Source organism: Sus scrofa, chromosome 3, assembly GCF_000003025.6.
Source record: "Sus scrofa isolate TJ Tabasco breed Duroc chromosome 3, Sscrofa11.1, whole genome shotgun sequence".
Lineage (NCBI taxonomy): Eukaryota > Metazoa > Chordata > Mammalia > Artiodactyla > Suidae > Sus > Sus scrofa.
The window spans coordinates 121,895,938-121,919,743 of NC_010445.4; the positions used below are offsets into that span (position 1 = coordinate 121,895,938).

Consider the following 23,806-nt stretch of genomic DNA (forward strand, 5'->3'; position numbering starts at 1 on the left):
CACCCCCCAAACTGTCTCCTCTGGAGACCATAAGTTTTTCAATGTCTGTGAGTCAGCATCTGTTCTGCAAAGAAGTTCCGTCTGTCCTTTTTTCAGATGCCACATGTCAGTGAAAGCATTTGATGTTGGTGTCTAATTGTATGGCTGACTTCACTTAGCGTGATAGTTTCTAGGTCCATGCATATTGCAAAAAATGCTGGTATTTTGTTCTTTTTAATGGCTGAGTAATATTCCATTGTGTATATGTACCACATCTTGATCCACTCCTCCGTCGACGGACATTTAGGTTGTTTCCATGTCTTGGCTATTGTAAATAGTGCTGCAGTGAACACTGAAGTACATGTGTCTTTGCGAGTCATGGTTTTCTCTGGGTAGATGACCAGGAGTGGGATTGCTGGATCAAATGGTAGTTCTATCTTTAGTTTTCTGAGGAATATCCATACTGCTTTCGACAGTGGTTGCACCAATTTACAATCCCACCAACAGTGTACTAGTGTTCCTTTTTCTCCACACCCTCTCCAGCACTTATTGTTTGTAGACTTTTTGATGATGGCCATTCTGGCTGGTGTAAGGTGGTACCTCAGAGTGGTTTTGATTCTCATCTCTCTAATAATGAGTGATGTTGAACATCCTTTTGTGTGTTTCTTGGCCATCTGTATGTCTTCCTTGGAGAACTGTCTGTTTAGATCTTCTGCCCATTTTTTTTTTTTTTTTTTGTCTTTTTGTCTTGTTGTTGTTGTTGTTGTTGTTGTTGCTATTTCTTGGGCCGCTCCTGCGGCATATGGAGGTTCCCAGGCTAGGGGTCTAGTCGGAGCTGTAGCCACTGGCCTACGCCAGAGCCACAGCAACGCGGGATCTGAGCCGCATCTGCAACCTACACCACAGCTCACGGCAACGCCAGATCGTTAACCCACTGAGCAAGGGCAGGGACCGAACCCGCAACCTCATGGTTCCTAGTCGGATTCGTTAACCACTGCGCCACGACGGGAACTCCTGCCCATTTTTTGATTGGGGTTGTTTGTTTTTTTTGGTGTGGAGCTGCAGAAGGTGTTTATAAATTTTGGAGATTAATCCCTTGTCCGTCAATTCACTTGTAAAGATTTTCTCCCATTCTGTGGATTTTCTTTTTGTGTTGTTTAGGGTTTCCTTTGCTGTGCAGAAACTTTGATTAGATCCCATTTGTTTATTTTTGTGTTTGTTGTCAATACTCTGATAGGTGGATCTGAGAAGATGTTGCTGTGGTTTATATCAGTGTTTGGCCTATGTTTTCCTCTAAGAGTTTTATAGTGTCGGGTCTTATATCTAGGTCTTTAATCCATTTGGAGTTTATTTTTGTGCATGGTGTTAGGGAGTGTTCTACTTTCATTCTTTTCCATGTGGCTGTCCAGTTTTCCCAGCACCACTTATTGAACAAGCTGTCCTTTCTCCATTGTATGTTCTTGCCTCCTTTGTCATAGATGAGTTGGCTGTAGGTGTGTGGGTTTAATTCTGGACTTTCTATCCTGTTCCACTGATCTATATTGCTGTCTTTGTACCAGTACCATGTGGTTTTGATGATTGTTGCTTTGTAGTATAGTCCGAAGCCTGGGACCCTGATTCCTCTAGCTCCATTTTTCTTTTTCAGGATGTCTTTGGCTATTCTGGGTCTTTTGTGCTTCCAAACAAACTTTAAAATATTTTGTTCAAGTTCTGTGAAAAATGACCTTGGTAATTTGATAGGGATTGCACTGAATCTGTAGATTGCCTTAGGTAGTATAGTAATTTTGATAATATTAACTCTTCCAATCCACGAGCATAGTATATCTTTCCATCTATTTGTGTCATCTTTGATTTCTTTCATCAGTGGCTTGTAGTTTTCAGAGTACAGGTCTTCTGTCTCTTTAGATAGGTTTACTCCTAGGTATTTTATTCTTTTGGATGTGATGGTAAACAGGATTGCTTCCCTAATTTCTTTTTCTGCTCTTTCGTTATTAGTGTATAGAAATGGTGTTGATTTCTGTGTATTGATTTTGTATCCTGTGACTTTGCCAAATTCATGGATGAGCTCTAAGAGTTTTCTGGTAGAGTCTTTAGGACTCTCTAGGTATAGTACCGTGTCATCTGCAAATAGGTATAGTTTTACTTCTTCCTTTCCAATTTGGATTCCTTTTATGTCTTTTATTTCTCTGATTGCTATGGCTAGGGCTTCCAGAACTATGTTGAAGAGTAGTGGTGAGAGCGGACATCCTTGTCTTGTTCCTGATATCAGTGGGAATTCTTTCAGCTTTTCACCATTGAGAATGATGTTTGCTGTGGGTTTGTTGTATATGGCCTTTATCATGTTGAGGTAGGTTCCCATTATGCCCACTTTCTGAAAGGTTTTTATTAGAAATGGGTGTTGGATTTTGTCAAAGGCTTTTTCCGCATCTATTGAGAAGATCACATGGTTTTTATTCTTCAGTTTGTTAATGTGGTGTATCCCACTGATGCATTTACGGCTATTGAAGAACCCTTGCCTCCCTGGGATAAATTTCACTTGATCATGGTGTACAATCCTTTTAATGTATTGTTGGATGCAGTTTGCTAGTATTTTGTTGAGGATTTTTGTGTCAATGTTCATCAGTGAAATTGGCCTGTAGTTTTCTTTTTTTTTTGTGGAATCTTTGTCTGGTTTTGGTACTGGGGTGATGGTGGCCTCATAGAATGAGTTTGGGAGTATCCTTTCCTCTGCAATTTTTTGAAATAGTTTCAGAAGGAGAGGTGTTGGCTCTTCTCTGAATGTTTGATAGAATTTGCCTGTGAAGCCATCTGGTCCTGGACTTTTGTTTGTTGGAAGTTTTTTAATCACAGTTTCAATTTCAGTTATTGTGATTGGTCCATTCATCTTTTCTATTTCATCTTGGTTTAGTCTTGGAGGATTGTACTTTTCTAAGAATTTGTCCATTTCTTCTAGGTTTTACATTTTATTGGTGTATAGTTGCATATGGTAGTCTCTTATGATCCTTTGTATTTCTGTGATATCTGTTGTTACTTCTCCTTTTTCATTTCTTTTTTTTTTTTCTTTTTTTTTTTTTGTCTTTTTGCTATTTCTTTGGGCTGCTCCCACGGCATATGGAGGTTCCCAGGCTAGGGGTTGAATCGGAGCTGTAGCCATCGGCCGATGCCAGAGCCACAGCAACTCGGGATCCAAGCCGCGTCTGCAACCTACACCACAGCTCATGGCAATGCTGCATCGTTAACCCACTGAGCAAGGGCAGGGACTGAACCCGCAACCTCATGGTTCCTAGTCGGATTCGTTAACCACTGCGCCACGACGGGGACTCCTCCTTTCTCATTTCTAATTTTATTGATTTGAGTCTTCTCCTTTTTTCTTGCTGAGTCTGGCTAAGGGCTTATCAATTTTGTTGATCTTTTCAAAGAACCAGATTTTCATTTCATTAATCTTTTCTATGGTTTTGTTTCTATTTATTGATTTCTGCTCCGATTTTTATGATTTCTTTACTTCTACTAACTTTAGGTCTTGTCTGTTCTTCTCTCTTGAGCTGCTTTAGATGTAAAGTTAGCTTGTTTATTTGAGCTTTTTCTTGTTTCCTGAGGTGGGCTTGTATTGCTATAAATTTTCCTCTTAGAACAGGTTTTGCTGCATCCCATAGGTTTTGGAGTGTCATCTCTTCGTTGTCATTTGCTGCCAGGTATTTTTAAATTTCCTCTTTGATTTCTTCAGTGATCCATTGGTTGTTTAGTAGCATGTTGTTGAGTCTCCACGTGTTTGTGTTTTTTGCAGTCTTTTCCTGTTGTTGATTTTCAGTCATATAGCATTGTGGTCGGAAAAGATGCTTGATATGATTTCAGTTTTCTTAAAGTTACCAAGGTTGGATTTGTAGACCAGGATGTGGTCAATCTTAGAGAATGTTCCATGTGCACTTGAGAAGAATGTGTATTCTGCTGCTTTTGGATGGAATGTCCTAAAATATCTATTAAGTCCATCTGGTTTAATGCATCATTCAGGGCCTGTGTTTCCTTATTGATTTTCTGTCTGGTTGATCTGTCCATTGGTGTAAGTGGGGTGTTAAAGTCCCCAACTATGATTGTGTTATTGTTGATTTGTCCTTTTAAGGTTTTTAGCAGTTGCCTTATATATTGTGGTGAACCTGTGTTGGGTGTGTAGATATTTAAAACTGTTACATCATCTTCTTGGATTGATCCTTTGATCATTATGTAATGTCCTTCTTTTTCCGTTAAAATATTCTTCATTTTACAGTCTGTTTTGCCTGATAAGAGTATTGCTACTCCAGCTTTCTTTTGATCCCTGTTCGCATGAAATATTTTCTTCCATCCTCTCACTTTCAATTTGTATGTGTCCCTAGAAGTGAAGTGGGTCTCTTGAAGGCAGCATATATATGGGTCTTGTTTTTGTATCCATTCAGCCAGACTGTGTCTTTTGGTTGGGGCGTTTAGTCCATTCACATTTAAGGTAATTATTGATATGTATGTTCTTATTGCCATTTTATTAATTCCTTTGGATTTGTTTTTGCTACTCTTTTTCCTTTCCTTCTTCTCTTGTTCTTTTCTGCCTAGAGAAGTTCCTTTAGTATTTGTTGTAAGGCTGGTTTAGTTTTGCTGAATTCTCTCAGCTTTTGCTTATCTGTGAAGGTTTTGAGTTCTCCTTCAAATCTGAATGAGAGCCTTGCTGGGTAGAGTAATCTTGGTTGGAGGTTTTTTCCTTTCATCACGTTAAGTATACCATGCCACTCCCTTCTGGCCTGCAGAGGTTCATCTGAAAAACCTGCCGATAACATTATCGGGGTTCCCTTGTATGTTACTTGTTTCTTTTCTGTAGCTGCTTTCAAGATTTTGTCTTTAATTTTGGTCAGTTTGATTAATATGTGTCTTGGGGTATTCCTCCTTGGGTTTATTTTATATATATATGGTACTCGTTGTGCTTCCTGGATTTGAGTGAGTGATTCCTTCCCCATGTTATGGAATTTTTCAGCTATTATCTCTTCAAATATTTTTTCTGTCTCCTTCTCTCTCTCTTCTCCTTCTGGCACCCCTATAATACGGATGTTGGTGCGTTTAACATTGTCCCAGGATTCTGAGACTCTCTTCATTTGTTTTCAATCTTTTTTCTCTTTTCTGTTTCACATCAGTGATTTCCATTTGTCAGTCCTCCACCTCGCTTATTCATTCTTCTGCCTCCTGTATTCTGCTGTTAGCTACTTCTAGTGAATTTTTTATTTCAGTTATTGTAATATTGCATCTCTTCTTGTTTATGTTTTATTTATTTATTTTTGGTCTTTTTGCTATTTTTTGGGCCACTCCCAAGGCATATGGAGATTCCCAGGCTAGGGGTCGAATCAGAGCTGTAGCCGCCGGCCATGCCAGAGCCACAGCAACGAGAGATCCGAGCCGTGTCTGTGACCTATACCACAGCTCACAGCAACGCCGGATTGTCAACCCACTGAGAAAGGGCAGGGACTGAACCCCCAACCTCATGGTTCCTAGTTGGATTCGTTAACCACTGCAGCATGATGGGAACTCCTTGTTTATGTTTTATATCTTGTATCTCTTTGCTCAGTGTTTCCTGTAAGTTATCTATCTTTGCCTCCAGTTTATTTCTAATGTCTTGCATCATCTTCAGCATCAACAGTCTTAAAGTCTTCTGCTTGGAGGCTGGGAATCTCCTTATCGCTTAGCTGATTTTCTGGGCTTTTTCCTTTCTCCCTCATCTGAGTTATAGTTCTGTCTTTTCATTTTTATGGGTTTTGGTGTGGTGACCTTTTTACAGATACTAGAGTTGTAGCCTCTCTTACTTCTGGTGTCTGCCCCCCTTGTGGCTGAAGTCAGTATGGGGGCTTGCTGTAGGCTTCCTGATGGGAGGGGCTGATGCTTGCCCACTGGTAGGTGGAGCTGATTCTAATCCCTCTGGTGGGTGGGTCTTAGTCTCTGGATGGGATTAGAGGCAGTTGTGTGCCTGAGGGGTCTTTAGGTAGCCTGTTTACCTAGGGGTGGGGCTGTGATCCCACCTAGGTTGTTGTTTGCCCTGGGGCTTCTCAGCAGCTGAATGATGGGTGTGGCCAGATTTTCCCGAAATGGCCACCTCCAGAGAAAGGCATGGCTGCTGAATATTCCCAAGAGCTTTGCTTTCAATGTCCTTCCCTCACAACAAGCCACATTCACCCCTGTTTTCCCAGGATGTCTTCCAAGAACTGCAGTCAAGTTTGACTCCGATTCCCATAGAGACTTTGTTTTGCCCTGGGACCCAGTGCGCATGAAAGTCCGTGTGTGCTTTTTAAGAATGGGGTCTCCGTTTCCCCCAGTCCCGTGGAGCTCCTGTGCACAAGCCCCACTGGCCTTCAATGCCAGATGCTCCGGGGCTCTTTCTCCCTGTGCCAGATCCCCACACGTGAGAGTTTGATGTGGGGCTCAGAACTCTCACTCCTGTAGGTGAGTCTCTGTGAACCAGTTAGTTTTCAGTCTGTGGAGCTTCCCACCTGGGAGGAATGGGGTTGTTCATATCGTGAAATCGCCCCTCCTACCTCTTGATGTGTCCTCTTTTTCTTCTGGAGTAGGATATCTTTTTTAAGGTTTCTGTTCCATTTGGATAAAGAGTGCTCAGACTTTAGTTGTGAATTTTGTTGTTTTTAGGAGAGAAGTTGAGCTCCAGTCCTTCTATTCCACCATCTTTTTTTTTTTTTTTTTTTTTGCTATTTCTTGGGCTGCTCCCATGGCATATGGAGATTCCCAGGCTAGGCGTTGAATTGGAGCTGCAGCCACTGGCCTATGCCAGAGCCACAGCAACGCTGGATCCGAGCCGCATCTGCAACCTACACCACAGCTCATGGCAATGCCGGATCGTTAACCCACTGAGCAAGGGCAGGGACCGAACCCGCAACCTCATGGTTCCTAGTTGGATTTGTTAACCACTGCACCACGATGGGAACTCCTTTCCACCATCTTAATCCCATCCTCTGTGCCTGAATTTTAAGATGATTGTTTTCGCTATTCCGCATGGTATATTACGGTGAAGAGCACCTACAATCCAAGACTGGCTCCAGTAGTAATAGTGGTAGGAACCTAGTATTCAGTCACTATTTGGTGATTGGGTTAGAATATGAAAGGTAATTTTAGTCTCTGTGGTTATTATTTGATATTAGGGAACAGTTATACAAAGGAAATGGTTTTTGTGGAAAACTGCCAAGCTGAAACCTACTTTAGTTTTAGGAGAGATCTCTGCCTTTTGCAAAAGGAGACTAGGGCTGCTGTTTGCTGACTTTGGTTTTGTGGTGAGAGGCAAATGCCTCTAATTGCCTGCTCCAAGGTGGCACAGTCAACCTACTTGTGTGTGTGGGGCTCACATGGGTAGGTGACTTGTTGTGAATTGCTGCGTTAATTTACAGTGCAGTGGTAGTTGCAGATTATAATTGGCCAGTACATACTTCGTTTTTTCCTAAATAGTAACAGTTTCTTATGACTATGGGCTATTGCTGTTATATATATGGGGCCCGATTAGAAACCATCACAGAACACAACAAAAAGCACTAAAATAAGGGCTGCTTATAAGAAAAGCCACCCCTTCCCCAATTTGCTTAACTATCTTAAGTGAATAAATTCTATAAAGTTGTGACAAAACAAATTTATGTCTCCTTTCTTCTTCTTCTTTTTTTTTTTTTTTTTTTGTCTTTTGTCTTTTTTGTTGTTGTTGTTGTTGTTGCTATTTCTTGGGCCGCTCCTGCGGCATATGGAGGTTCCCATGCTAGGGGTTGAATCGGAGCTGTAGCCACCGGCCTACACCAGAGCCGCAGCAACGTGGGATCCGAGCCGCGTCTGCAACCTACACCACAGGTCACGGCAACGCCGGATCGTTAACCCACTGAGCAAGGGCAGGGACCGAACCCGCAACCTCATGGTTCCTAGTCGGATTCGTTAACCACTGCGCCACGACGGGAACTCCTCCTTCTTTCTTCTTTTCCACCAAAAAGAACAAACTACAATTTGTGATGATATTAAGAATGAAAGTAATTAACATTTAAAAATTTTATTTTTAGAAGTTTTATTGAAGTATAGTTAATTTACAAGGCTGTGATAATTTCTGCTCTACAGCAAAGTGACCCAGCCATACATAAACACATATCCATTCTCTCTCACAGATTCTTCTCCCACATAGATGATCCCAGAATACTAAGTAGAGTTCCCTGTGCTATACAGCAGGTCCCCATTGGCTAATCGTTCCAAATTCCTCGGTGTGTCTATGCCACTTGACTTGGGTCTAGTTGATGCAAATTTATATGTACTGTCTTATTTAATCTTTTCCCCTAAGCTGTGAAGTTGGTGTCGCTTATCATATTTTATTGAAGGGAAAATTAAATCATACTGAATATTTTGTCCCGTTACCCAGAGAGCTGAAATCAGGTCAGCTTCACGTCAAAGATCATGTCCTTTCTGCTCTGTGCCATATGGAGGCTAGAGTCTAATTTACTGAGGAAATTTACTTTCATATTTGTACCTGAATTTTGTTAAAATGTAGTATTTTAACAAGTGGCTAAAAATCTTGGAGACTTTAAAATTCCTTTAAAGGTAATGCTTAGTCATTTCACAAATATTAGAAAATGCAGTTAAGTATTTATGAAAGAACAAATTTCACTATCCAAAAGTTGTTTACTATTAACATTTTGGTGTATGTTCTTTGGAACTTTTCTGTGTGTATGATACATATGTATTTAGTAGTAAGATCCTCTGTATTGGATACCTTTGTACTGGTAACTTTTAAAAATTTATATATTGTCAGCATCTTTCCATGTCAATGGTAATTGTATAGTATTTCATTGAGTGTACATAGCAAAAGCTAATAAACCTTTTATACTGGCTATGTTTTTTCTTTCATAAATTAGACTGCATTAATTTCTTTGATGTCTGTGTATATCTAATTATTTCCTAGGGATAACTTTATAGAACTTGCTGAATCAAATACTATGGACATTAAAGTTTTATAATTATTACTGAATTATTTTCTGGAAGGTTTACCTATTTTCATTTTTGAAGATTTAATAATTAGACTACTTTGGTATATATTTCAAGATCACAGACATTAAATAGGTCACTGATAGAAATATTATATGACCGATTAAAACAAGACAAGACACTTTTCCCTAAGTGATTAAACTGTGTAATATGATATAGAGCAGTGGTTCTTAAACAGGATCAGTCTGTGGGGGAGGGAGTTATACTTGGGGCCCCATCCCAGATTTACTGAATCAGAGTTTTTGGGGATGGGTCCAGACGTCTCTATTTATATTAAAAGAGAGTGCTTAAAATTACTCATGCTTGTAACACTATGTTTCTAGTGTAGCTGTGTTCCTAGTGGAATAATGGATTGGAAGAAAACATAGTCACCAGGGAAGAGCTCTTATTTGAGACACAAACCATCCATGAGAGAGAAGGAATGATTTAGTGTTGTCTAGAGAGGTTGTCTCGTCCATGTTTGTGGTGGTTTATTGCACTGTATAGTAGTGTTGTTATGGCAAAACTGTTGCCTTAATTTTATACGTATTTTGCAGGTCTGCAAAGGATGATTTTACATCTATTATTGGGAAATGTCAAGGTAAGAGTTGGCAAAATATTTTAAAAATGAAAAATTTGAATCTGGAGCAGTTGACAGTATTTAAGTCAGAAGAATTGTTTATTGACAAAGGTTATGACTGTATTAAAATAATTAAAAAAACATCTTAACTGACTTTCTCAAAATCTTTTGCTTTAATATGTGAATTTTGGAGAGATTTGTAATTGAAACTGTTTTAAAAGAGTTTAAGCCAATTTTAGGACAGTGAATTTGTAAGCATCTTTAGTCTTTTATTTGGAATTCAATGCAGAAAATAGTTTGTAGACATGTCAATTGTTGGTCAAATATAAACTAGTAAATAGTCTGGGATTTGATCATTCTTTGATATGGTTCAGCAAAAACTTACTGTCACCGATGTATTGAACCATTTTGCTGAGTCCTGGGGGTATGATTGTGAGCCAGGCATGATCCCTTCCCTCGTGAGGCAGATAGACACTCACATGGGTGCTTACAGGCTTTGACAGATCTGATGAAGGAGAGATGCAGAGTGAGAGTTTAGTGTGAGATGAGATTGTTGGGGGAAAAGTGGCTTTTGGAAAGCAGCCTGAGGAATGAGTAGAAGGTGAGAAAACGGGGAGCGTTTGAATCTGCTGGAGCAGTGCGTGAAAGAGCAGGGGGGGCCCTAGGGGAGGAAATGGCTCAGAAGGTGCTGTTGGGGAAACTCGTCCATCACGTAGGTGTTATGTCCAGGGCCTGCAGGGCCGTCTGTCTGACCCTGTGCTTCTTTACCAGTGGGGTAGGTTGTAGGAACCTCGTGGTGATAATCATGGTCGGGGTGACGATGACACCCACTGTCATGTCCTGCCTGCATGTCGGGCACTGTGTTTAGTGCTTCCCATGCACTTGCCCATTTAACCGGAGGAACATGGTGTGTTTGTTTGTTGTGTCTTAAAGCAGTGCTAGGAGAAAAGAGATAATCGACAATGACAGAGCAAAGAAAAGGAAGGTGTTGGCTGGTTCTGAAATCTACAAAACAGTGGTAGTAAGGAGGATTCCCTAGGCTGGTCTTAAGCTTAAATTCACCATTCTAGGGCCAGTTTCCTTTTCATTTTTCTTATTGTCAGCTGTCCAGATGTGTTCACAGTATTAAAGAGGAAATGTTTTAAAAATGTTTTGAGTCCCATGTGAATGGTGATACAAATTCTATTAGTGTGTCAATCAGTATTCTTTATACGGATAAAGTAGGAATAGAGTTCTTTTTTGGGGGGAGGGGTATACAACGTGCAGTGGCTTGATGCGGAATCTCAGTTCACAGCAGGGATTGAACCTGGGCTGCAGCAGTGAAAGCACCAGGTCCTGACCTCTAGATCACTAGGAAACTCCCAGTAACAGAGTTCTTACGGAGTTCTCTTTGCACATAGTGTATTTGTCACTAAAAGCAAATGTGGAACTTCCTACATATTTATATAAATTTACCTCCTCTTCGTATAATCTCTTCCTTCCCTTGTGTTACCTGGAGTACCTTGTTCTCTCAGTACCCTGGCCAGTGGTAGGTACCATTATCTGACCAAGCCAAAAATCTAGACATTGGCTCTTCTGTTCCCTTCTCTCCCTTCCTCCTTTCTGTCTTTGACAAATATTTTAGTTGCCACCGTATGCCAGGTGCTGTTATCCTAGGCACTACATGTACAATAAACAGGTTACCTTGATTTAAGGCCTTAAATCAAGGGGGAGAAGCGAAATAATTCATTGTACTTATGCCGAGTGCCCCAGTGGAGAAGCCTTACTTTTTAACTTAACTGACCACGTCCTGGGAATCCAATTAAATGGCTCTTGGTTCCTGCTTGTGCACTGCAGCCATCACAGCCCCAATTCGGGTCCTTAACATTTTCTTTTTCTTCTTTTTTCGGCCGCCCCACGGCATACCAAATTCCTGGACCAGGGATTGAATCTGAGTTGCAGCTACAGCAATGCTGGGTCCTTTAACCACTGTGCCGGGCCGGGGATCAATTCTGCATCTTGGTGCTGCAGAGATACTGCCAATCGCTTTGTGCCACAGTGGGAACTCCACTTAATATTTTTTTACTTGGTTTCTTGCAACAGTTTCCTGACAAGGTTTTCTTCCATATGCCTTTCACTAATCCTTTCTTTACACTGCTTGTCAAATTGACCATTCTTCAATGACAATTCTGTAGTGTTTACTCTTCAAGTCTGGCCCTACTGCTTGCTAGATATTAAGCTTGGACAAGTTACTTTAATTCTCTGAACTTCGGTTATCTGTAGTATGAGCATAATTTTGCAGATTGGGTTGTGGAAAAGTGTGAACTAATCGATGTGTAAAGCTCTTAGCATAATGTCTAACATGCTAAGTACCTAAGAGACAGTAAGCTACCATTATTGCTACCTAGTACTGTTATGCAGTTCTTAGTATCTAGCTCAGAACATGAGACCTTTCAAAGTCTGCATCTCTGTCCTGTAAGATGCCCCAGCCATATGCCCTGTGTTTAGTACAAATTAGCTTGCAATTTTCTAGCCCCATTGTGCTTTTCATGCTTTGGTACAGATCGTTCTTTGAATCTAGAAGCTCCCATCTTTACATTTAATTAATTAGTCCTGCATGTTTTTGTCCAAGCATCAGCTGTTTGGGAAACTTTTTCCCTTGCTCTCTTCCTCGTAAATTGTGTATATTTCTTTATTTCTGTAGGACTTTTTGTACTTCCTTCACTACACACTACACGTAGCCTTGTCTACTTTCCTTTTTTAATTGCTGGTTTGCTTGCTTGATTCCTAATTAGACTGTAAATTCTTTGGAGGCAGGGCTCCTGCCTTAACTTCTCCTTCATTCCGAGTGCCTAGCATGGTGACTGACACATAGCAGATACACAGTTTTTGGCCATGTCCAGTGGCTAATGGCACTTGGGAACTATTAAAATGAGGTTTATTCATAGATTCTTTTATAAAAATATTTCCTATGAACTAATTTTAGAAATTCATTATGGCGTGCATATGTATGTGTGTGTTATATATATTGTATGTTGTACACACGTTTATAGATAATTGTCATATTCATATTTGTTATTCCTGTTGCACACAAGTGTGTATACATACCACATCTGGAACAATAACATAGATAAGCGGCCCTGTTGACATAGTATCTTTTTGAGCATAATAGAAGGGACGTAGCATTTGTGAATTCCTAAATGGAGCTGTAGCATTTTCTGAATTTGTTTCCTATAGTCTCTTCACCAACATTTATTAAGGTAGACAAGGCTCGGCTTAAATAACGTATAGGGATCAAGAAGTTGCCAGAAGGGTAATTTGGGGATATTCAATTGCTTTTTCTCCAGTGCCTCCCTCTCTTTTTGGGTGTGGACTTGGGGAGCCTGCAGGGGGCTTCTGAGAAGTCTGCTCAGAATGTCGGAGTCACCCAGACCCACAGGGCCTCTTTGAGCTTTGTCTTTGGACACCGGCTCTGAGCCAATACTTAGAAATTTGTAAGTTAACATGAAAATGGAAGCTTAACCCTTCTGTATTTCACACAAATTGTAATATTTATTAGAGCTTTTACTGTCTACAGTTAATGTGGCAGCATGGATGAGATAATAATGCTTTGAGAGCTAATGTTTTATTTTGTTGGCTTCTGAATGTGTGAATTTATGACTTTAATGCTGCATTAATGGCTTCTTTCCATTTCATATAATGTGAGGTAATGATCATTTGCTTATTATCAGACTCATCTTTATGGGAATAACTCTCATATGCCAAATGATATTTCCTGTGTATGCCTGGAGAGAAGGAGCCAGATTGTTGCTAATGCATTTTTGAAACTACATATTACTGTCTGCAAACTGAGATAGGAGTGATTTGGTTTCACTTTCACATTTTTCAATTATTGTTTTATAAAATAGATGCTACTTGAGGATATTTTAAACATGGCTGGCAACTTGTTTTGGCTATGTTGGCCAGGCCATAAGTAGTAATTCAGTCTTCTCTTTCTATCTTGAATAGTGACCTAAAAATGGCACAAGGAAGTAGACTTTTTTTTTTTTTTTTTTTTTTTTTTTTTGTCTTTTTGCCCTTTCTTGGGCTGCTCCCACGGCATATGGAGGTTCCCAGGCTAGGGGTCAAATCGGAGCTGCAGCCACCGGCCTACGCCAGAACCACAGCAACTCGGGATCCGAGCTGCGTCTGCAACCCACACCACAGCTCATGGCAACGCCGGATCGTTAATCCACTGAGCGAGGCCAGGGAGCAAACCTGCAACCTCATGGTTCTTAGTTGGATTCGTTAACCACTGCGCCACGATGGGAACTCCAGGAATTAGACATTTTTAGAGCTGTACTATGTCCAATCAGGAGATTTTTCTCATACCTGTGATTTTGAGATACCATAAAGCAGACCTTCCTGATGCTAAGCAGCAGCTTACCTGTTGTGGGTGAGCTGAGGTCCTGTCAGCCCTCCAGGGGCCCTGCAGCTGCCACAGTGCATGCTCAGACTGGTGGCCTCCAGTTCCCAGCAGCCTTATCAGCTTACCCATAGGCACCTACAAACATAGTTTATGTATCTTGACATGATTTTTGTTTTTATCTTTATTATTTCCTTTCATCTGCCTACTAGATTTAATTTGCTCATGTTGATCTGGATGGAAGATGGAAGTTTTAGGTCACTGACTTGAAACATTTTTTTCTTCTATAAGCATTTAAGCTTGTTCTAATATAAGCATTTTTGTTACTGATATTATCTTGTGGTTGGAGAACATGTTCAATATGATTTTAAATGTATTGAGGCTTGATTTATGGCTCAGCATATGGTCTCTCTTCAAAAGAATTCTGTCTTCAAAAGAATTTGATTCTTGCATATGGTGCAGTTACTGGGAATGGTAGTTTATAAATGTCAATTACATTAAGTTGGATGTTAAGAGCTGTTAACATTTTTATGTCTACTGATTTTCTAATTGTTCTATCAATTCTTGAGAGAGGAAGGTTTAAGTTTCCAAATATAATTTTGTATTTGTTTATTTTACCCTTTAGTGCCATCAGTCTTTATGTATTTAAGGATTCTAGTTTTTATGGGCCTACATATTTTATTTTGTCTTCTTGATGAAATGACTCTGAAAAGACTCCTCCTTTACTGTGTTGGAATGTCCTATTCTATCTCCAGTAATACTTTTTGTCCTGGATTCTATTTTGTCTAGTATTGTCCCTTTAGCTCTTTTATGATTAGCATTTGTATGATGTATCTTTTTCTCTTCTTTTACATTTATCTGTGTATCTGTATTAAATGTACATTTCTTGTAGAAAGAATATAATTTGAGACTTTTTTCAGTCTGACAGTTTGCGTTTAGAACATTTACATTTAATGCAATTATTGAACTAGTTAGGTTTAATTTTACCTTCTTTGTCCTATTTCTTTTCTTTAATTCTAGCATTTGTTCTAAGGTTTACAGTGTATATTTAAATATTATTTTATTAAACACTGTGCATCAATTCCCTCTTACTCTTTTGTACTGTTGTCTGACTTTTTAATGTTAAACCATTGTAGTGTTGTTGTTGTCAGGCCACTTTAAGAAATTGAAAAGCAAGGACAAATCTTCTATTTTTACTTCTATTTTCCACTTCTGTTACTTTTCAACTTTATCTTTCTGTAAAGCTGAGCTTCTGTTTGATAGTGTTTTCCAACTTGAAGAACTCAGTTAATATTTTTTACAATGCAGATGTTTTGATAAATTCTCTCAGTGGTGCTCTGAAACCATCTTTGGTTTTTTTTTTTTTTTTTTTGCCTTCATTTTTGTAAAATATTTTCTCTGGATGTAGCATTCCAGGTTGACTTTTTTTTTCTTTTAGCTCTTTAAAGATATCATTGCATTGCTTTGATGAGAAATCAGTAATCTTTGATATTGTTTTCCTGTAGGTAATGTCTTTTTTTCCAGCTGCTTCAAAGATATTATAATTGATTTCAGAAACTTGATTATTACATGACTTGATTTTGTTTTTCCAGTTTATCCTGCTTTAGGTTCATTAAGCCTCTAAGATGAGTGGATTTGTAGATTTCATCACATTTGCAAGATTGATGGACATTATTTAAAACTCAAATAAGATTTAACTCAGTCTCTTCTCTTTTCTGGCATGCCAAATATATTATAGATTGGTTGTGTATTCCACTGGTTGCTGATGTTCTATTAATTTCTTCAGTTTTTCCCTCTATTCTTAGTTTGGATAGTTTCTTTTGCAAAATCTTGAAGGTAGAAGCTTATATAGATTTCTTTTTTTTGCAGTGTTTAATATGCTTTTAAATCCATCCAGTTTTTTTTTTTTTTTAATTTAGGTATTGCCTTTTTCTTTTTTCCTTTTCAGGGCTGTACCTGCAGCACATGGAGATTCTCAGGCTAGGGGTCTAATCAGAGCTGTAGACGCTGGCCTGCACCACAGCTACAGCAAGGCCGGATTGGAGCCATGTCTGCAACCTACACCAGAGCTCACAGCAACGGTTCCTACCTAGTTGGATTCATTTCTGCTGCCCCATGAGGGGGAGCTCTGCCTTTTTCATTTCTAAAAATGGTTTGATATTTTATAGTTTGTATCAGATTCTGCTGAGAGTCCCTATTTTGTTTCTTTTTTTTTTTTGTCTTTTTGTTGTTGTTGTTGTTGTTGTTGTTGCTATTTCTTGGGCCGCTCCCGCGGCATATGGAGGTTCCCAGGCTAGGGGTCGAATCGGAGCTGTAGCCACCGGCCTACGCCAGAGCCACAGCAACGCGGAATCCGAGCCGCGTCTGTGACCTACACCACAGCTCAAGGCAATGCCGGATCCTTAACCCACTGAGCAAGGCCAGGAATTGAACCTGAAACCTCATGGTTCCTAGTCGGATTTGTTAACCACTGAGCCATGACGGGAACTCCCAAGCTCTGTTCTTTATCTCGGTTCACTGAGACTTCTGCCTCCTATTTGAGGTCCCCCCCCCTTTTTAAAAACAAAACAAAACAAAAAAAAAAAACAGCTGCATCCTCTGCAGGTGGAAGTTCCTAGGCCAGGGACTGAATCCTTACTGCAGCTGTGATCTCTGCTGCAGCAACTCGGGGATCCTTGAACTCCTTGTGCCGGGCAGGTTATTGAACCCATGCCTCCTCAGCACCCAAGCCGATGCAAGCCGGATTCTTAACCCACTGGGCCACAGCAGGAACTTTTTGCATTGCGGTCTGGAAAGTACTTCCTGGCAGAGAACAAGGATGGTCCTGGGGCTCAGCTCATCTGTTTCTCTTCTCCCAGTGATCACATTCTTGCACTGTTTGTCGTAATACCCCTGAAAACGGTTCTTTGCCATGTTTTATTTTTATAGTGGGAGGCCTTGTCTGAAACTAATTACTGGGTTTTTATTTTTTCTTGTAACTAAAGAAAAGTACATGATATCAAATAACAGAAGTAGAAAAAGTAACAAAAAGATTGTCTCAACTTGTACTCTTAGAAACTTAAAAATTTAATATAAAATCTTCTATGCTTGAATGAACCTGTGAATACATGGACTAGCTTTTCTGGTGGCAAAATGCAGTCATCCTGTGTCGTTTGTTCTCCAGCTTGTTGCCCCACTTAGGGCATTGATGCTAATGTCTTTTCCAGTCGATGTGTACAGCTGTGCCTCAGTCTTGTAAGTGTAGCCACAGGGTTCCATTGTGAGAATGTGCACCACCTTTTAGTTTTCCTTTCCCCGGTTTGTAGAAGTTGAGACTCTTCTCTTTTCTCTTATCCATCTTTGTGCCCTTTCCCCCCCAACAGCGCTGGAAAAGACATGCTGTTTGCCCATGGGTGTAGTGTTCAAAATATGATAGCTACAGCCTTAGTTCCTTCCTGAAAGTTAGACCTGTTTATACAACCATGAGAAAGGTGTGACTGAAGCCATTCTTTCCTCCCTTGTCCGCACCATATGTTACCTATTTCAAAAATACTCATCCGGTTAACAGGCAGAGGGAAGAAAGCATCTCATTTTCAATTTGCCTATCTTTAGTTATTAGATAGGACATAGGTTAAGTGGATTTAACAATTTTTTAAAATTGTTAGATCATATCTTTTTGTCTATATTTCTCTTGATTATTTGACTTTTCATTATTTGTAGTTTTCCTATATAGTATGACAGTTACTCTTTTGTCATATATGTTGCAAATATTTTTCCCAATCCATTTGTCTTTTAAATTTTTCATGATGTCTTTTTTTTTTTTGCCATGAAGCATTTTTTTTTTTTTGGTGACTGCATTTGTCATTTTTTCCTTTTCTTAGACTTTTCTCATTCAAAGATTGTAAAATTTTTCTCATCTTCCACCAACACTCTTATTTCAAGCATTTAAATATTTAGCTCCTCTGCATGTCCTTCTAGCCCCCAGTAGTTTTCTTTTGCGCACTGGTTCTTGATGTAAAGGTCAGAGGATATTTGGGAGAGTGTTCATTGGACCACTGGTGGTCACCCCATGGTCACACCCAGCTCTTTTATGCAGCATGGAGAATAAAACCTGGTATTCCTTATTTCAGCCCCCCCTTTTCCATTTCTAATTTGTGTAAATGAGCACTGGATTGAAGTGTCCTCCTTTAGCACTTGAGTACTGCTGTGTACAACAGAGTCACGTTAACAAACCCAAGTTCACGTGCCTCAGTGAGGCCAAACAAACCGAAACGGAGTTTGGGGCAGAGAAAGGCTTTTGCTGTTTTCTTTTCTGCAACTTTATATCTCTATATGCATGACCTCTTAAAGGTCAGAGCCTTGAGAATAGGCTGTCCTGTGTATTTCAGACTATAGGCAACATTATTTTACAAAAGTACAGAGCCAGCATGACCAAGCAAAGGAAGCAGAGCACAGGAGTTAGAGCTAAAGAAACAGAATATGGAATCAGACTTGTTCTTCCTGTTACACTTACGCACTGGTGATAAAGTTATGAACAAAAGACACAGTCCCTGATGCTTCGGAATTTATAGTTTGATGCATAAGGCAGATAATAAAAAGTAGGCAAATATATCCTTATTTGGGATAAGGGCTGTGAATGACATGAAATCGTTGGAATGCAGGAGAATAATGGAGCCTGCCTAAGCAAGGGATATTGAAATGGAGATGTGAAAGATGGAAAGCAGCCAGGGTTCAGGGGATGGGTGCTCCAGCAGAGAAGACAGCACTGGCAGAGCTCTGAGCTGAGAGCCACTTGGCAGCCTGGCAGGTTGAAGGGGCTGCAGCTGCTGGAGAATGAGAGTGGGTATAAAGAGTTTTGCCAGCAACTTGGCAGTTGTCAGATTGCTAGTTAACTTTATCATCAGCCTCTTGGACTACTTTTCAGAAAATTCCATTGTCACTTGCTTTGCAAAAATCGGTACTGTTCTAAAACCTCTTCTAAAACCACCCAGGGTGCTGGAAAAATCTGGTGATAAGCTTTCACACAACAATGTGAAAATAAAGACATTATCTTGTTATGAAAACATATCTTTATCTGGGTCAAAACACATGTTGAATTTTCTGGAGCTACTGGTTATAACTGGAAGGAATAGTAAAAACAAATTCCCTTCAGGTGGAATTTATCTCAGACAAACATAGAAAGAGGTACATAAATCTCTTATCCTCTTATCAAAATGAAATAGGAGGAAAGGTGTGTTATTACAGGTAAAACAGGAATAATGGGAAAATGTTGCTCTGTTTCCTTAGCATGTGAATATTTTTCAGGGTAATAAATTGTTCTCTTGCTGGTGTTTGTGTAGCATCTGAGCACATGCAGGTTTTGTATTATTAATCATTTTGTGCCAAAATTTACTTCCATGTTTGATTTTTTTGTTTACAGCCATGCCCCTGTCATGAGGATGTGGAAGTTCCTGGGCCAGGAATCAAACCCCGACCATAGCTATAACCAGAGCCACAGCAGTGACAATGCCAGATCCTTAACCTGATGAGCCACTCGGGAACTCCTGAGTTCGATTTTTTCTTTCTTTTTTTTTTTTTTTGAAGCTATCTGAGGAAGAGAACTGATCTTTTGCTTAACTTTATTCCTGTCATTAAAAAATTGCTTTTCCAGAGTATATGCAGTATTTTGGTTAGGCTTTAATAAAATTCACTAGAGCCTTCTGTGTTCAAGGGCCTCTCTTGGATTTTTGGGGCATGGTTTTACCTTTTTTTTTTTTTTTTTTTGTCTTTGTCTTGGGTTGCACCTGCAACATATGGAGGTTCCCAGGCTAGGGGTCTAATTGTAGCTGTAGCCGCCCGCCTACATCACAGCAGTGCGGGATCCGAGCCACATCTGCGATCTGCACCACAGCTCACAGCAACGCCGGATCCTTAACCCATTGAGCAAGGCCAGGGATCGAACCTGCAACCTCATGGTTCCTAGTTGGATTTATTAACCACTGAGCCATGACGGGAACTCCTGCTTTTACCTTTTTATAGGTAGTCAAAGTGAAGAAACTCATTGATATCTGATACACTCTTCCCATACACAGAACATGCTTTACATATATTGAGGAGATAAAAGGGAAGTTTAAATTCTGCAGTTTAAATTCTGCAGTATCTCGTTTAGGTGGAGAGAAGACTTCAGTTATATCATTAACGTTTAATTGTGTTAGTCTCTGAGGTATGGTAAACCTGTACCATTACATTGCCCTATAACCACAGAGTTTTCTGAGAGGCTTGGGCTTAGAAGCATTAATCCCTTTCTACTCCAGGTCCTGGGGTGGCGATGTGGAAGAAGACATTGTCTCAGAGACTTGTGGGGGAAATAATCAACAGAAACAACATCTGATCTGATAAATGTTATGAGACACTTTTGTACACTTTATTTAGGAGGGCACAGAGAGGAGGGCAGTCAGTTTTGAAGACTGACGAAGAAGGAAGAGGTGACAGTTTATTTCAATAGGTGATTTTAACAAGAGCCTTTGGGTAACGCTGGAGATGAGCGTTCTGGGTAGAAGCAGCAGTGTGCCTGAGACACAGGGACTGGAGTGTGCTGCTTTGTTTGTTTGCCAGGTGGTTGTACTGTGAGCGGGTCATGAGATGTGTGATGGAGGAAGGCGTGGGAGGTAAGCTGGAAAGCCATGGTGGGACCGTCTGTGAAGGGCCTTTTGTGTATATGGAGGAGTTTAGACTTGATTTTTGCTGGAAGTGAACAAGCAGCAGGAATTTTAAAGCAGCAGAAGGATGTGGTCTGTTTTACAAAGATGTCTTTGGACTATTAAGGGAGGATTAGAGAGAAAGAGACTGAAGGTGGGAAGACCAGTGGGAGGCTGTTGTGAAAGACTAAGCCGGAGATGATGAAAGCTGAATGGGGATATTAGCAGAGAAGAGAGAAAAGGCGGCGTTCCTGGGAAACCTTTGAGGCAGTAATCCTCAGGCTGAACCCAAGCTGAGCCTGGGGGCAGCGCGTTGTAATGAGGTACCCACGGCACATGCAGGCAGCACACTTAGGTTCTGGGCTTGGTTCCGACCTTGACTCGTGGTGGCACCCTGCGTCTCCTGACCTTTAGGCATTTTTATTGGGAAGGGGAGGGCACTGGTCCTCCCTGGCTCTTCGTTTCTGGGATTCTAATAAGGGGAAACAGAAGCCAACGAGCAAAGCTAACACCGTTTAGAGTTTCACAACATCTTTTCTGCAGTTAGTAGCCTTTCTATTGTTTTAACAAAAAATTCGGAACAGAAGAAAGTACAGGTGTTGGATTTATGATTGAGAACAACTCTTGATTCACATGCGTAATAGACATGTGTATTTTTTTCTCTAATACTGTGTCAGTATGATCCCACTTGGTATCTCTCATTCCTTGGCCATGTCTGCAGCATGTGGAACTTTCTGGGCCTTGGGTGGAAGCAGCACCACAGCAGCAACCTGAGCTGCTTCAGTAACAGGCTGGATCCTTAACCTGCTGCACCACAAAGGAACTCCCCACTTTGTATTTCTTCAGCATATATATTCATATATAATTTTTTCTTTTTAGGCCCTCACCTGTGGCATATGGAAGTTCCCAGGCTGGGGATCAAATTGGAGCTGTAGCTGCCGGCCTACACTGCAGCCACAGCAACGTGGGACCCGAGCCACGTCTCCGGCCTACACCACAGCTCACGACAATGCTGGATCCTTAACCCACTGAGCCAGGCCAGGGGGTCGAACCCGCATCCTCATGGATGTTAGTTGGGTTTGTTAACCACTGAGTCACAATGGGAACTCCATTTGGCATCTATATTTGATGTACATATTTCAATGACCTCAATTGAAATTTTCATTTTTTTTTTCTTTTTGCTTTTGGATGATCTAAACTCATTGCATTGGAATTATTTTCTGCCTAGTCTTTATGCTTTTGATCTTTCTTAATTTCATAAGTATTTTGCGCATCTCATTCCTGAGCTTTGCCAGACAGGGCTTGCTCAGCATTTAGCCGACTTTGCTTCTCAAATAAGTGGGATGGGGCTTGTTACGGTTTGTATTTCCCACTTTTACTTGCAGTGTCTTCCTGGGAACTGTTCTTTTCTCATGAACAGAAGTGTCGAGATCTTTAGGAAATGTTGTAGGACTTGAATACGTTCTTGAGTGGCAGTAACTACAAGTGTCAACTATCTTTGTAATATTAAAAGCACTTCTTTTCTTTTCATTCTAGTTCCAAAAGATCCAAAACCCCAGTGGAGACGTGTGGCGTGGAGCTATGATTGTACCCTGCTGGCTTATGCGGAGAGCACGGGAACCGTGAGGGTGTTTGATCTCATGGGAAGTGAACTCTTTGTTATTACCCCGGTACGTTCATACCTTAAAGTGAAAACTTTTTTTTTTTTTGGACTACCTTTTGTGTATAGGTACTTGAATGAATGACCTGTGAGGAGATAGGAAATTTAAATTCATTATTATTCTGATGTACATTTATGATGCTTAGATCTAGTTAGAAATCTTTGCATGAAATGTTTATTCTTTGTATTTTGTAGCGCACTATCCAGACATAATCTACCATCATTAAAAGATACTAGTGAGAGGTCCCATCATGGCTCAGTGGGTTAAGGACCTGACATTGTTTCTGGGAGGGTTTGATCCCTGGCCTTGTTCAGGGGTTAAGAATCTGCCACTGTTGCATGCTGTGATATAGGTCAGATCTGCATGCCGAAGGTGTGGCTCAGACCTGGTGTTGTTGTGGGTGTGGCATAGGCTGTGGCTGCAGCTCCAAATTTGATCCCTGGCCTGGGAACTTCCATATGCTGCAGGTACTGCTGCAAAAAGAAAGAAAACAGCAACAAGATGCTAGTAACTAAACACTAAATAGAGGTTCAGAAAGCTGTTATAAAGTTCCAGTGAAGGAAAGAAGTCAAAGAACCATTCTGGAGAAGAGTTTGAATTTGTTGCCCTAAAAGGATGAAATTGAAATGGAGAGTGGAGAAAAAAATTAATGGTAGTAATAACATGTATTTGTATAGTGCTTTGTAGTTTATAATGACTTTGATGTATATTCTTATTTAATATTCACAACACCCTTTGAGTGCCTGGGGTAGATATTCTCCTCATTTTATAGTTAGGGAGCTTGAAATTGTAGGAAGTAAAATAACTTCCAACAGTGATCCAGTTAATAAGTGTCTCTTTTAGGAATTCAGTGCTTTTTACTTTGTATCCTCCTTCCTGGAATGAACAAAATAAAAGCGCAGGTACTAGTGGTTCTAATTCTGGTTGCATCTTAGAATCATCAGGGGAGTTTTATTTATTTAGGGCTGCTCTTGAGGCATATGGAAGTTCCCAGGCTAAGGGTCGAATTGGAGCTACAGCTGCTGGTCTATGCCACAGCCACAGCAATTCCAGATCCGAGCTGCACCTGTGACCTACACCACAGCTCACGACAACGCTGGATCCTTAACCCACTGAGGCGAGGCATTGCACCTGCATCCTCATGGATACTGGTTGGGTCCATTTCTGCTGAGCCACAATGGGAACTCCAGTCACAGGGAAAGCTTTATAAAGAAAAGAAAAACAAAATTTCTAGATCGCCCAGGCTCTGCTGACAGAGTTTGACTTAATTGATCTGATTGGGCCCTTGATATTGATAATGTTTGAAGTCTTTCAGCTGATCCTAATAGGAAGCTGGTGATGAGAACCAATGATAGAGTGATTTTTGTTCAGAAGTGAGTGGAAAAAGTTGAATAAGTTTTTGATTTGAGCCATTGGGCTCGTGTTATGGAAGTCCTGGGGAACCAGACTAGGAAGGTTAAATTACCATTTTCTAGATTAGCACTGTCCGATAGGAGTGCAGTGTGAACAAAATATGTGATAATGTGTATAATTAAAAATTTTCTAG

At 40.3% G+C, this 23,806-nt stretch overlaps 1 protein-coding gene across 1 annotated transcript in view; it reads left to right on the forward strand.

Annotated features, from left to right (window-relative positions):
* NBAS (neuroblastoma amplified sequence) overlaps positions 1 to 23,806 on the forward strand; it is a 359,592-nt gene that overhangs the window by 13,204 nt on the left and 322,582 nt on the right. The window contains 2 exon segments of the mRNA XM_021087823.1: positions 9,537 to 9,580; positions 22,136 to 22,269. Of these exon segments, the coding sequence (XP_020943482.1) occupies positions 9,537 to 9,580; positions 22,136 to 22,269 (178 nt within the window).